This window comes from Alligator mississippiensis, chromosome 9, assembly GCF_030867095.1.
Source record: "Alligator mississippiensis isolate rAllMis1 chromosome 9, rAllMis1, whole genome shotgun sequence".
In the NCBI taxonomy this organism is placed as follows: Eukaryota; Metazoa; Chordata; order Crocodylia; family Alligatoridae; genus Alligator; species Alligator mississippiensis.
Window position 1 is genome coordinate 68,477,071 of NC_081832.1, and position 14,906 is coordinate 68,491,976.

General features: G+C 42.5%; 1 protein-coding gene across 12 annotated transcripts in view; it reads left to right on the forward strand.

Annotated features, from left to right (window-relative positions):
- RAPGEF6 (Rap guanine nucleotide exchange factor 6) overlaps positions 1-14,906 on the forward strand; it is a 232,239-nt gene that overhangs the window by 160,768 nt on the left and 56,565 nt on the right. For all 12 annotated transcript variants that reach the window (XM_059712860.1, XM_059712858.1, XM_059712855.1 and 9 more), the window contains 6 exons: positions 3,350-3,533; positions 4,365-4,501; positions 5,833-5,991; positions 6,746-6,898; positions 7,729-7,893; positions 12,400-12,507. In XM_059712860.1, coding sequence (XP_059568843.1) covers positions 3,350-3,533; positions 4,365-4,501; positions 5,833-5,991; positions 6,746-6,898; positions 7,729-7,893; positions 12,400-12,507 — 906 coding nt within the window. The remainder of the gene's footprint in view (positions 1-3,349; positions 3,534-4,364; positions 4,502-5,832; positions 5,992-6,745; positions 6,899-7,728; positions 7,894-12,399; positions 12,508-14,906) is intronic.

Here is a 14,906-nt window from a genome sequence, read left to right on the forward strand (position 1 = left end):
ACATTTGTCACTATTAAGATGCTACATGGGGAATGAAGACAATTTTGGACATCTTTTTTTTAAACATACTAGGAAAGAAGTCGTATAAAGTACATTTTTTTTCCAGGTCCTTAGAGGGAAAATTGATGAAGTTTTTGCTTTGCATTACAAATTCAAAGAAACGTTGAAAAGGCACAATTTGAACAATGAACAATGTGGCTAGGGACAGACATTACTCACAAACTAGTTTAAGTGATCAGAAACCTGTAACAGAGCAGACATTCAGTGCACATAAACCAGTTTCAAAATGGCTGAAACTGGTTTGTGATAAACCTGGTTGAATGTAGTATCAGACTTAACTGATTGGCTCAAACTGGTTTATGCATCGTCTGTCCCAGACCTCTTCCTGGTTTAACTTAAACCAGACTCCCCCAGCGTCCTGGCATGCTCTCTGGGCTGGACTCTGCTGCAGCCCAGCAGGGCTGGCCCCACCTCTCTGCTCCCTAGCCAGAGCAGGGACAGGCAGGGGTGGGGGTCTGGCCAGAGAGGGGTTTAATTCCCCCCTTCCTGTCCCGCTGGCAGGGACTTGAGCCAGGTCTGCCGGGCGCTTCCCCCTTGGTGCTGGAACCGGGGGCCAACGTGGCTCCTGAGACAGAGGGGGCAGGGAGCGGGGTTATTCTCTCCACTGCCCCCAGGGGACTACAGCTGGGTCTGAGCAGCAGAATAAGCCCCCTCCTGTCCTCTCCAGCAGACACCGGAGGTAGGGGGAATAACCCTCGTCCCAAGGGGCCCTGCTGGCCAGTGTCTAACGGGAGGGGGAGTAACTGCTGCAGGTGGGTTTCAGATAACCGGAATTTTTGCGTATCCCGCAATCCCCTTACCTCGGGGATGCTGGATAACAGAGCTTTTACTGTACTTACATATTGGGGATTGTCTGTGCACTGCCTAACTGGGGAGGAATTTGGAAGTGAGTGTTAAAATGCAATATGTATTGAATGAACAGGTGACGCCTTAAATCGTAGTATAACCATTCCTCCACAGCCACAACTCACAAACCCAAGATGAATTAGCACGTATCCAGCGACTCTGAAACAGTTAAAATAACCAGCATGACTGGTAAATTGGATGAGTTTTAAGTATGGTGCATCTTGAAATGTTTGATATCTTAGTAAGTAGCTTTTACTATAATAAGCTGACTACACAAGCAGATTTTTTTTTTTTTTTTTTTTTTTTTTTAAGAGGACAAACAGTTGCAGATGTTGCAAGGATGTTTCACTGACTCCGAAGTAAAGACCCTGTTCTTTCAACTCCTCCAACTTCATTTTGATCCCACTTTTCCAGGCCAGAAGTTGAACATCCTGTTTGTGTGTATCCCGGTTTTCCCTCTCACTCTGTTCTGTAGCACTAAGGGATTCTACAACTTCCTAAATGCTACCAGACTTTATTTTTGGTGGCTTCTTGATTTGTTTGTTTTAATACAGCGCTGTCCAGCTGGCAGCCTTTGGGATTACGTTGCAGCCTCTGGGCTCCTGCCCAGCCTCCAATCCCCGCATCACTCCAGATGCAACAGCAGCCAGAGACTCTGGGCTCCCCCCCTCCACCTTTGGCTGCTGCTTCCTGCCCCTACCCCAGGGGGTGAGCACTTTAACAGGACAGGAGCTGAGGGTGAGCCTGGGGCACATGGTGTCCTGGGTGGGTGCAGGTTGCAGTGGGGGGGGGGGGAGGGGGGTTTGGGGGCTGCTCTATAGCAGTGAGGGGGCCGTGGCCTACCCTGCTGCAGCCTGTGGGCTGTGTAGCTTCTGGCCATTTGGAAGCTGAACAGCACCGTTTTAATAAATAAGATGGATAAAGTATGGAATAAAAATTTACTGTTGGTGGATAAAATTCCATGTAAAAGAACAGGTTTATATGGCACATGACCGCACAAAATGCATTACATCTCTCTATATTTGTTGGATAGTAAGTGACATCTGATCTTGGTTGTCAGGAGTTTTATTTTTAGCTGTAAAAAGGAAACAAATGACTTGTGGCTGCTATCATAGACTCTTAAGAATTGTGAAAGACCATTTTGTCCTCTCCAAGTCAATTAAACAGAAAAAAACAAATTAAACCTTTCCAGCTGAGCACACTGCCTAGTACTGAAAAAAACAGGTTTGAGTTGGTTTTATCTGCTCCACCTGACATGACCCGATTTTATTCCTGACTTAATATATATTATAACATGTCAAGAATATGGCCACCTTTCATTTCAGCCACTGTTATTTTCACTGTTGGTCAGAACAATATTCTTTAGAAGGTCTGCTAGAATTACACAAATGTATTCTTTCTCTCTCTCCTCTCTCTCTTCCTTCCTCCTTTTTTTGGCTAAAAATTTAGCGTAATCCCTAGTGTTGCTACATTTTAAAAATGCTTCGGCTTTATTTGTGCCGTATAGTAAGCTATGGAATGGAAAGAAAAAGCTTGAATTATTAAATGATTAAACAAAAAACCCCACTGCCAGTAATAAACCCAGGATAACCTGGCTCATGTCTCTCAAGTCTCTTTCTCTCTCTTTTTTTTACTTGACATGTAGAGCCAGCCAGCTATGAGGCAGTGACTAGCAAAGCTGCTGGCACAACTTTCTTGTAAGTTGAATAGCAGTTCTTCTAAAATAATGCTGGCCCTCGTTCAGTTTCCCTAGCAAGTCAAAATTCTGTTATCAATAAAATAAGCACATTGGGAGAAATGCTAGCTGGTAATATTACTGATGTCCACTCGAAGTCAATGGAGGTTTTGCAATCTCTCTCTCTCTCTCTCTCTCTCTCTCTCTCTCTCTCTCTCTCATATTGACTCACACCACTATACCTTTTAATATACTTTTAGTTTTCTAGAAAAAAAACGTTTATTTTATCTAGCTTCAGTGGAGGGCCTAAATAGTACTGGAGCTTTGATTTTCACATAGAGCATGCATACGTAGGATTTTTAGGTTTGAAGTGGCTTGACTGAACATTGTTTATTTTGTAAAGTTACACTTGCAGCATGTTCTTATTTTTCCAATTTATTGGCGACATATCTGGACCTGTCTCTTCCTGCAAGTGTAGTGGCTTTGTGATTAAAATCATCTAAGGTCTAAGAGAGATCCTGATGGGTAAATTATCATTTGTGATTCAGTATACTGCTTTTGTTTTCAAAAAGCAGAAATGATCACCATTCATGAGTGGTACCTTATATAGTGACAGTTTGTGTGCATGTGATCAGTTAGTATTAATACTAGTTTTTCTGTAATAGCATACTTTATTGTAAATGTCTCTTCATCTTTGTGGTTTAAGGTGAGAGAGAATAAACCTGTGTCAAAATTGAACCAGCTGTCTGATAGATTTCTTTTCTTCAGGCTACAGAAAGTGAGATGGGAGATGTAGATTTAACAGGCCTCCCAGAAGCACCTGTGGACTCTGAAGATGAAGAGGAGGAGGAAGATGAAGATATAGACAGAACTTCAGATCCATTATTGGGGCGAGACGTTGTACGAGAGTGCCTTGAAAAAGAACCTGCAGATAAAACGGATGATGACATTGGTGAGAAATAAAAAGATCTTGATTTGGCATTCAGTATTATAATCCAGAGAATAGACATTTAAAAAAAAAAATGTGTGAGTACGTTATGAATTAAACCATAGCCTCATAACTTTTCATGGTGTATCTTGGAGATCTTTCTGCTCTAAAGAGTTTATAACCTAACTAGATTATTTTTCTTTGATCTCTTATATTGGTTATAGAAAGCAAAATACTTCAAATGTTAGGGCTGAGATGTTGCATTAAGTAAATTGATGATTACAGTTTGGTAATGAGGGGGGGGCCTAAAGTAATTCTGACTGTGAAACTGCTGAATTTGTTACCAAATCCTGGTGAAGGCATCATATTCTCATAGAACAGAAAGGCTGACTTAAATTGCAGAGGATTTGAACCAAAATGACAGTTCTACAAGTTGTAAGCTAGAGCTGGCGGTTGTTTAGCACTAATATGAAGACTAGGACTGTTTAGACTTCTTCTGTAATTATTTTCCTACACTTTGAAAAAAATAGTTTGGTGTTGCTGATATTAACAATCTAATAATCACCATGCAGTTGGGATATGTTATAATGTTTAAATGCTCGAAGTTCAAGTGTTTCTCTGCTTAGCTAGATTGATGCCTTAATAGTCAATCAGACTGAAAAGCCCAGTTCCATTTATTGCTGTTAAAATGCATACTGTGCTCATTTAGCCGCAGGGACTAATAGGGATTGTAATATCACTGAGCAATTCTTTCAGTGAGTTTAACTCTGAGGTTTGATATACCTGTCAGGGGGTTGGTACCTTAGAGGCCCCAGGTCTTGCAATCTTCATATCAATATTTCCTTTATCTAACAGAGCAATTACTGGAATTTATGCATCAGCTCCCAGCTTTTGCAAACATGACCATGTCTGTGAGAAGAGAGCTTTGTTCAGTTATGATATTTGAAGTGGTAGAACAAGCAGGAGCCATCATACTTGAAGACGGACAAGAAGTAAGTTATCGCATGTACCTTAATGATGCATGTGTCTTGATCCTCAGCACTTTTAACATGTTGAAATCATGATATATAATGGTATTAATTTGTATTTATAGTAGATAAACATTAGTATGCTGTTAGCAGTCTAAGTACTAGCCACCTGGTAAAAACCCTTTCAAAATTTTATTTTTTGTCTTATAAAAGAAGAGGTCATTTCTGGCATTAAAAATAAATGAGGTCTCTTGTTCTTTTGGTGCAGTAAACTTTTAAAACACATTTTGACCTCTTGTGAAATTTCTGTTTATTATGGATTAATGGAGTCATTTACATCTTTCCACATGTCTGAGCCTCCAGCTGTCCTGTTTTGACAGGTAGATTTTAAAAAACATTGCGGAAGAACATGGCCTTATTGTTAGAGGTCTACTTCATTTATAGTTTTGCAGTTTTCACAGAAACGGTGAAAAACGGCATTGTCCGTGATTGCCAGGAAATAGTGCATTGGCTGTGATTTCCCATGAAATCAACTAAAACAAGCCCCAGTGTATTATTCATATAATATGCTGTTTTAGAACGTCCCAGTGCTTACTGCAACATAAAGATGGTGCTACAATCACTGCAGCCATAGATCATGTGATTGAGAGTTACTGTCTGCTAGTGATGTAGACAAAGTGAACGCACCAGTCAAGGAAGTGATAGTGTTTCTATTAAGGTTAGCATTAATTAGCATTTCTAATTTTTTGTAGACTGATACAAGTCACTATTTATATTGTATATACATTTATATTTATAATATATTTACATTTAGTTTTGAAGTTCATATTTAGATTTATAATAATATGATGCATTATATGCTAGAATTTACTTTTTGTGGAATTTGCTGTTATCCAGTATATGCCTCTCTGCCAGTCAACGGCGAGGGGTGGGGCCCTCGGGGAAATGCCTGCAAAGTCAGCTCCTCGTGCTGCAGCCAAGCTGCAAAAATTGCTTCGTCTTGCTGCGAGTTAAGGAGACCTCTATTCATTGTCAAAAGGATTACAGTACCTGCAGATGTTTCAAAATGTTTAGTCAGACAGGAAAATGGGGCCCATCGTTTTTTTGTAGTGTCACTCCTCCACGAATCAGCATCTGGAAATTGTGTAATGGGAAATAAATTTATATTTGATTCCTCCTTTACTTACTGTTTATAAGACGATGAACAGCATACATTATAAAGAAAGGACTGTTATGACATTTTAGTAACAATGCGTTTTCTACCATGTGGGTTAATTTTTCTGAGAGATGAATAATGAAACATCTTCTGTACAAAAATTTGCCCAGAGTCACATTTTTTTTTTAATTCCCTCTAGCTTGATTCTTGGTATGTTATTTTAAATGGCACTGTGGAGATCAGCTATCCAGATGGGAAAACTGAAAATCTCTGTATGGGAAATAGTTTTGGGATTACTCCTTCTCTGGAAAAACAGTATATGAATGGAGTGGTTAGAACCAAAGTAGATGACTGTCAGGTAAGTTTATATATGCATATAACCCTCTTGGCTTCTTTACTTTTCATTCCATCAAGGAAGAGCATACACCAACTGCTGAAACTTCCTTAGCCTGATAAAGGGTTTTGAACCCGAAAGCTTGCTTAATAACTATTCTCCAACTATTTGGGTTGGACTAATAAAAGATATCAGATTCGCCCAAGGAACCTTGTCTGCCTATAACCCTCTTATGATTTTAAGGGTTCAAAAAATAGTCTGTTTTCATCTAATGCAATTACCTTTTTCTAGAAATAGAATAAAGAAAATTTCTACCTCATTTTGTTGATCTTAGGTTAGTTATAATTTTCCTTCTTTTTTTTGGTGGTTCAGATTTTTTTTTCCGTTTGCTGTCACATGAGAAACAGGAACTATTTGTGCTGAAGTCATGGGCTGTTAAAGGACCCTAGTCATGCTGTTTCTGTGCATCTGAAATGCAGCAAGCACAGTTAAATAGAGAATATACATTTCCACTTTTTAAAGAAGTAAGTTCTCTTTTAAGACTGCTTCTTACAGAGCCCAACAAGAGTACAGTATAGCATTTTGTTAAATATATTATCCTATAGTAATTTCACTTGTAGTCCATAATTTAATATCTACTGGAACTAGACAGGACAGAACTGGATTGATGTCAAATGGTAAGTTAGCACTGCTGTATAACATGGGTCTGGGTTTGGTGCATGGAGGTGTGATTACCTACTACAGATTTGTTAAGTGTCCCCATGTTTTTCTGGCACAGTTTGTATGCATAGCCCAGCAAGATTATTGGCGCATTCTGAACCACGTGGAAAAAAACACTCATAAAGTTGAGGAAGAAGGAGAAATTGTTATGGTAAAGGAGCACAGAGAGCTGGATCGCAGTGGAACCAGGAAAGGACACATAGTTATTAAGGTGACTTTTCTTTACTTGCTAAATAATTTTCTTGTCAATCTATTACATCTTAATTTTTTAAAAATATGGTGAGAACCCAGGACAGATGTTCAGTTTTATCTATTCTAAAACAGTTTGATTAGAAAGGATTTAGATTTTCATGTAAATATACTAGCTGTTCCTTGTCAGTAAAGTAGGATCTGTTCAGCAAAGATTTTTTTTGGATTTTGTTTAAAAAGTATACTGTTTTTATATCTACTGTCTATATATGTTGTATTGGTTTAGAAGAGGGACTTCATTGCTTTTTTAACCTAGGAAATGTACTCGTTTGTTCTAGCAACTTGCTACTCCTATGAAGAGCACTTTTTTATAGTGCTCCGGGGGGGGGGGGGGGGTTGTGCTTTAATTAGAGTAGCTCCAAGAGCTGCTCTAATTAAAGCACTGCCATGTCTTGTATCAGTGTCCCCATGCTTAAAAATGACTTGTTCAAGCACCCCTGCTGCCATTTTTAAGTGTGGGGATGCTGATACATGAGACACAGGAGACTGCTAAAGCACAGTAATTGCCACGCTCCAGCAGATTTGATTGATCGAGTCTGTTCTGACGCACTGGAATTCCACGTGCCAGAGCTGCCTCCATGCTTGTGTATAGGCGCCAAAAGTGTCCAGGAAGAAAGAAATGGGAGATCTGGATGTAACCTGTTTTTGCTGATCCCTTTCTAAGAGTTTATCAGGCAAAGAAAATATTGCATGGATCTAATCTAAAGTCTGGATAGTGTCATGGAGTAGGATTAGGAACTGTGTATCGTTTTCTGAAGCCCCCTTAATTTTTTTTAATTTTTTATTTTTAAGGCAACACCTGAGCGACTCATCACACATTTAATAGAAGAGCATTCCATCGTTGATCCAACATACATAGAAGACTTCCTTTTAACATATAGAACATTTCTCTCGAGCCCCTTGGAAGTTGGGGATAAGCTCTTGGAGTGGTTTAAAATAGATAGCCTCAGGGATAAGGTTTGTTTATGACTTACAGATAAATGTTCTTGCTGAAAATTTCTCAAACGCATCCTCATTTGCAGAGCTGCTAAATTGTGATGGTTCCAAAATAATCAAAGCATAATTTATTTAAGAATGGTGTATGATTTCAGTAGCATCAGGAAGCATTCTTTCATGTTGTTGCAGGCATGTAATGTTTGATTTCAAATTCTGATACACCCGTGCAGCCCTTTACAGTATATGGTCTCTGATTTTAAAATACAAATGCCATCAAGTCTCATGGCATCCAAATCTAGACCTATGTTGATGAATTTCACATGGCGTAAATATTTTGCTATATTGTCCTATATTTTGAGTATAAATAACACACTGAGTCCTCTTAGAAAAACCTTTCTATTAGCAAATAATTTCTTGGGCATATCAGTGTTTCTTTCATGGCGATACATTGCATCTGTCTTCTACTTTTTTTGTGGAATGCAGCTTTTAAATGCATTAAGCATTTTTCTATGACCATGGTACCACCCATTAAGGCAACTAATAAAAGTACTTCTGGAAATGGAGGTGTGACTAGCTGTCAGGTAACTGTACTCTCACATAGGAAAAAGTTATGCAGTCTGGGGTTTTAGTTTATAGCCTATTAGTTTAAAAGGTGGCAATAATGCTCTAGTTCGACTTTATCATGTATATACTAGATTTGAGCTAAAACAAAATAGCAGAGCAGTGAAGAAGCCAGTTTCTAAAATTACACACTTTTCCTGTGCCTTACAGCTGTGTTTCATATAGTTGCTTCTTTCTACTTTTCTGCTGTTCACTCTGACAGTCACCATCACTTATTTTAAAAAAAAAAAAAAAAAGAGAAGAAAAAATGTGCAGGTCTACAAAAAACCTTTGAAATTAACTTCTATTTTATATTAGTTGATACTCTAGTGACAGGACGTTCTGAAACAGCATATACTTAAAAGAAGTGTTTCCTCTCAATACACTACTTTTAAAAATGAACTGAGAGCATAGGGATAAAGAATGCAAATTACTTTTTATCAAGCCATGGTTTCAACACCATTTTTATGTAAGTGGAAATTTAGCACTGTTGCATATGGCAACATTTTTATTTTTGATTTGCAAGGAAAAAAGCTATCTCAGCAGATAAAACAGGAAGGAATACATTTTTTAAGGAGTGAAATTGCTGTCATTGTTAAACTTCTGTTAATGTGGATTTTTGAGCACTTTAAATCAGCTGGTACTGATGATCTCCACCCCAGAGTGCTGAGGGAATTAGCAGAGGTCATTGCGGGCCCCCTGGCATGGCTTTACGAGCACTCGTGGTGCTCCGGTGTGGTGCCAGATGACTGGAAAAGGGCCAGTGTGGTTCCCAAAAAGGGAGGAAGGAGGACCCAGGAAACTATAGGCCAGTTAGTCTTACCTTGATCCTAGGGAAGCTTTTTGAGAGAATTATCCTGGCGCATGTCCATGAGGGGCCAGCAGGGGAGGTTATGCTTAGGGGCAACCAACATGGGTTCATTAGAGGCAGGTCCTGTCAGACCAACCTGGTGGCCTTCTATGACCAGGTCATAAAATCCTTAGACGCAGGGGTAGCAATGGACGTAGTCTTTCTGGACTTCAGGAAGCCCTTTGACGCTGTCTCCCACCCCATTCTCATTAAAAAACTAGGGGACTGTGGTGTCGACACCTACACAGTCAAATGGGTCACTAACTGGCTGGAGGGCCGCACCCAGAGAGTGGTGGTGGATGGGTCATTTTCGACCTGGAGGGATGTGGGCAGTGGGGTCCCCCAGGGCTCGGTCCTCGGGCCTGCACTGTTCAACATCTTCATCAGCGACTTGGACGAGGGGGTAAAAAGCACCCTGTTCAAATTTGCTGATGACACTAAGATGTGGGGGGATGTGGGCACACTAGAAGGGAGGAATAGGCTGCAGTCGGATCTGGACATGTTACAGGGGTGGGCGGATGAGAACAGGATGGGTTTCAACACTGACAAGTGCCAGGTGCTGCACCTGGGGAGGAAGAACCAGCAGCATAACTACAGGCTGGGGAACTCCCTATTTGTCAGTACAGAGGCAGAAAAGGATCTTATTGATGCCAAAATGAACATGGGGATGCGGTCAGGAAGGCCAACCACACATTGTCATGCATCCACAGATGCATCTCAGGCAGGTCCAAGGAGGTGATCCTCCCCCTCTATGTGGCACTGGTCAGGCCGCAGTTGGAGTACTGCATCCAGTTCTGGGCGCCGCACTTCAGGAGGGACGTGGACAACATGGAGAGGGTCCAGAGGAGGGCCACTTTCATGATCGGGGCCAGCAGGGCAGGCCCTACGAGGAGAGGCTATGGGACCTAAATCTGTTCAGCCTCCACAAGAGAAGGCTGAGGGGGGATCTAGTGGCCTGTTACAGACTAGTCAGAGGGGACCAGCAGGCATTGGGGGAGTTCCTGTTACCCCGAGCACTACCAGGAGTGACTAGAAATAAAGGTCACAAGCTGGCAGAGGGTAGATTCAGACTAGACATCAGGAGGTGCTACTTCACTGTCAGGGCGGCTAGGACCTGGAACCAACTTCCAAGAGACGTGGTGCTGGCTCCTACCCTGGGGGTCTTTAAGAGGAGGTTAGATGAACACCTTACTGGGGTCGTTTGACCCCAGTACTCTTTCTTGCCATGGCAGGGGGTCGGACTTGATGATCTGCTCAGGTCCCTTCCGACCCTACCAGCTATGAAACTATGAAACAGATTTACTATATTATGAGAGTTTTACAAGAATTCTGTAGCACAGTGAAAGGCAGTATCGAAAGTTAGTGAAAAAGCTTTCAGAATATAATGTTTTATTATTATAGTGTATTTCCTATAAATTATTCTTAAAGAAATGACCTTTCACTGTGACAATGAATGAAAGTTTAAGGTTCCTGAATTAAGCAAAGAAAATTACAAATAAAAGGGGAAAGGATAAGTGCAGGTTCAAGAAAAATAGTAATACAGGCCATCAGATCCAATTTGATTTTCCCTTACTTCATCATTTTAACTGTGCAGTCAAGAAAAAAAGTAAAAATGACCTGTTTATAGTTTTGAGCTTTGAAAAGACTGTGAACTTACTGCTGAAAACAATGGAATGTCAGATTTGTTTATAGTAGGGCAGTCAACCAATTAAAAAAATTGATCACAATTAGTTGCGCAATTAAAACATTAGTCACAATTATATCACAATTTTAATTGCACAGCTACAAACTCAAAATTTATGTGCAGAAAAACTCAGTAATGGGGAGTACTGTGTATGGTTGGGTTGGGGGTGGCATGTGTGGGGGTGGAATTTGTGAAGGTGTGGGGGGGGGTCTGTGGGTATGTGTTGTTTGGAGTCTGGGGAGGGGGGTTCCCACATGCCCTGGCAGGATGTAGGGTACTGTAGGTCAGGAGTAAGGGGCAGCAGCAGGGCTGGGGTGGGGCTGTGACTTGGGAGTGAGGGGCTGACACACATGCACAGATACCGCCCAGCAGGTAAGTCTGTGTGGGGGAATGGATGTGGGAGAGGGAAGGGATATATGGGGGCTGGGGTAAATGGTGCTCCAGGGCTTGGCCGGGTCATGGGACAGAGCCATGGGCGGCTCATCTGGGGCATGGGGGGGCTCCCATTGCTGCGTGCACCTTGGGGGGAGGCATGGGGAGCATGTGCCCCCCAAATTTGTGCACAGGCCATAGGTGGGCTGCCTGCTGCATGCTGAGGCTCTGTGCCCTCCTGCCTTTGTCCTGAGAGTTGCTTGCTGGCTGCACCTGGTCCCCTACCTACCTGCTGGTGGGAGGCACAGCATGGCATCATGTGGCTCTGAAGGTAACAGCAGTGGGGAGCAGAGCCCACTGAACAATGGCAACCTGCCTCTGCCCTATGCACTAATCCGGGAGGCATGTGCCCTCCAGACCTCCCCTGGGGTTGTGCACAGTGGCCCGAGCCTCCCTGGACAAGCTGCCCATGGTTTCATCACACAAACTACCCCAGCCTCTGCCCGACTCCCTCCTTCTGGGGACTTCAATCTGCACCCCGCACACCCCTCCATGCCCCTTCTCCTTCACAGACTTACCTGCTGTGTGCTACTCCACATGCTGTTGGGCTGTGTTTCTGGCCATATGCAGGCTGCGGCTGCATGTCTGTGCCCTGTGCACACCCCTCCTCACCCTGCTGCAGCCCCCCAGAGTCCATGCCTGGGCTGCCATGAAGTCCTCTGCACTGCCACCACTGCATGCGGAGCAGCCTGGAGGTTGCGGTGATGGTGGCAGAGCGGAGACTGGATGCAGGATCCAAAACCACGCGCACAATTATTGCATTAAAAAAATTAACACGAACAATGATTTATGCTTTAGTCGCAATTAAATGATAGCCCTCGTTTATAGCATATACATCTTGTCATGTTTGTATCTTAATATTAATTACTAAACCAAACAAACTACTTCTCCTATCCTCTCCCTCCAAAACACCAACAGGAACCACAATTAAAACACCTTTGTGTCAATGTTATTTCTCCAGGTTACCAGAGTGGTCTTATTGTGGGTAAACAATCATTTTAATGATTTTGAAGGAGATCCTGCTATGACACGTTTTCTGGAAGAATTTGAAAAAAACTTGGAAAATACGGTAGGTTTATAAGTAATCAGTATCTTGCCTTGAGGTGATTGGTGTCTTATTTTTTATCTGATTTGAGAATATAAAAAAGAGTTGTTACATGGTGGCAATTTATAGGCACCTTTAACAGAAACTTATTTGTTCTAAATCATAACTGATTATCTCAAGTCCAGGAGTAAAATGATGTAGACAGTATTCATTTTTCTGCCTCTATGTTTTTCCAAGAATCATAGAAAATTAGGATTAGAAGGGACCTCAGAAAGTCATCTGGTCCAACCCCTTGCTCAAAGCAGGAACATCACCAATTAGATCATCCCAGCCAAAGCTTTGTCTAGCTGGGTCTTAAAAACATCCAAGGATGAGGTTCTACAACCTGTCTGGGTAACCTGCTCCAGTGTTTACTATCTTCCTAGTGAGAAAATTCATCCTCATGTCTAATCTAAAGTTCCCTTGCTGCAACTTGAGACCATTGCTTCTTGTTCTGTCATCTGCCACCACTGAGAACAGTCCAGCTCCATCATCTTTTGAACCCCCATTCAAGTAGTTGAAAGCTGCTATTAAATCCCCACTTCAGTCTTCTCTTCTCCAAATTAATTAAGCCCAGTTCCCTCAGCCTGCCCTCATAAGTCATCTGCCTCAGGCCCAGAACCATTTTTTTGTTGCCCTCTGCTGGACTTTCGAAATTGTCCACATCCTTTCAGTAGTGGGGGACCCAAAACTGAACACTGCTCCACATGTGGCCTCACCAGTGCAGAATAGAGGGGAATAATCAGATCTGTTGACCTGCTGGCAACACACCTACTGATATAGCTCAGTATGCCGTTAGCCTTCCTGGCAACAAGGACACAATACTGGCTCATGTTCAGCTTATTGTTCTCTGTAACCCCCATGTCCTTTCTGCAGAGCTGTACTGGTGCATGGGATTGTTCCGTCCTAAGTACAGGACTTTGCATTTGTCCTTGTTGAACCTCATGAGATTTCTTTTGGTCCAGTACTGCAATTTGTCTAGGTCACTCTGAATTCTAGCCCTACCCTCTAGCGTATCTACTGCTGCCCCCAGCTTGGTGTCATCTGCACACTTTCTGAGGAAGATGGCGGTCTGTGCCATAGTCCAGGTCATTGATGAAAATACTGAACAAAACTGGCCCCAAGACCAATCGCTGGGGCACTCCACTTGATAGTGGCTGCCAACTGGACCTCGAGCCATTGATCATTGCCCGTTAAGCCCAATGGTCCAGCCAGTTTTCTATCCACCTTACAGTCCATTCACCCAACCTGTATTTCCTTATCTTGCTTGCAAGAATGCTGTGGGAGATGGTATCAAAACAGTTGCTAAAGTCAAGGTATATCACATCCACTGCTTTCCCCGCATCCACAGAGCCAGTTGCCTCATTATAAAAGGCAGTCAGGTTGGTCAGGCATGACTTGCCCCTGGTGAATGCATGCTGACTGGTCCTAATCACTTTCTTCTCTAGGTGCTTTGAAATGGATTCCTTGGAGATTCCATGATTTTTCCAGAGACTGAGGTGAGGCTGACTAGTCTGTAGTTCCCTGGATCCTCCTTTTTCTCTTTCTTAAAAATGGGCACTATGTTTGCCCTTTCCCAGTCATCTGGGATCTCTCCTGATAGTCATAAGTTTTCCAAGATGATGGCCAGGGGCTCTGCAATTATATTGTCCAACTCCTTCAGCACTCTTGGGTGCATCCTGTCCAGCCCATGGACTTGTATACGTCCAGATTTTCTAAATAGTTCCTAACCTGTTCTTTTGCAACTGTTGGCTGCTCACCTCCTCCCCAAACTCTGCAGTAGTCTGGGAGCTGACCATGCCTGTGAAGACTAAGGCGAAGAAGGCATTGAGCACTTCAGTCTTTTCAGCATCCTCCATCACAAGGTTGCCTCCCCCATTCAGTAAAGGACCCACACTTTCCCTGATCCTCCTCTTGCTACCGACGTACTTGTAGAAACCCTTCTTGTTACCCCCTCACATCCCTTGCCTAGCTGCAACTCCAATTGCACTTTGGCCTTCCTGACTTCATCCCTGCATGCCCGATCAATGCTTATATTCCTCCCTAGTTATTTGTCCAAGATTACACGTACAAGCTTCCTTTTTGTGATTTAGGTTACTGAAGAGTTCCCTGCTAATCCAAGCTGGTTTTCTGCCATACTTGCTAGTCTTTCTAGTTTCTTGCTAGTTTCTTTGAAGTACAGCCAGCTGTCCTGGACTCTTCTTCTCCTCAGACTGGCTTCCCAGGGGATCCTGCCCATGAGTTCCCTGAGCAAGTTGAAGTCTATTTTTCTGAAGTCTGGGGTCTGTACTCTGCTGCTCTTCATCCTTGCTTTCCTCAGGATCCTGAACTCAATCATCTCGTGGTCACTGCTGTCCAACGACTGCTGCTTTCCCCACCTATTC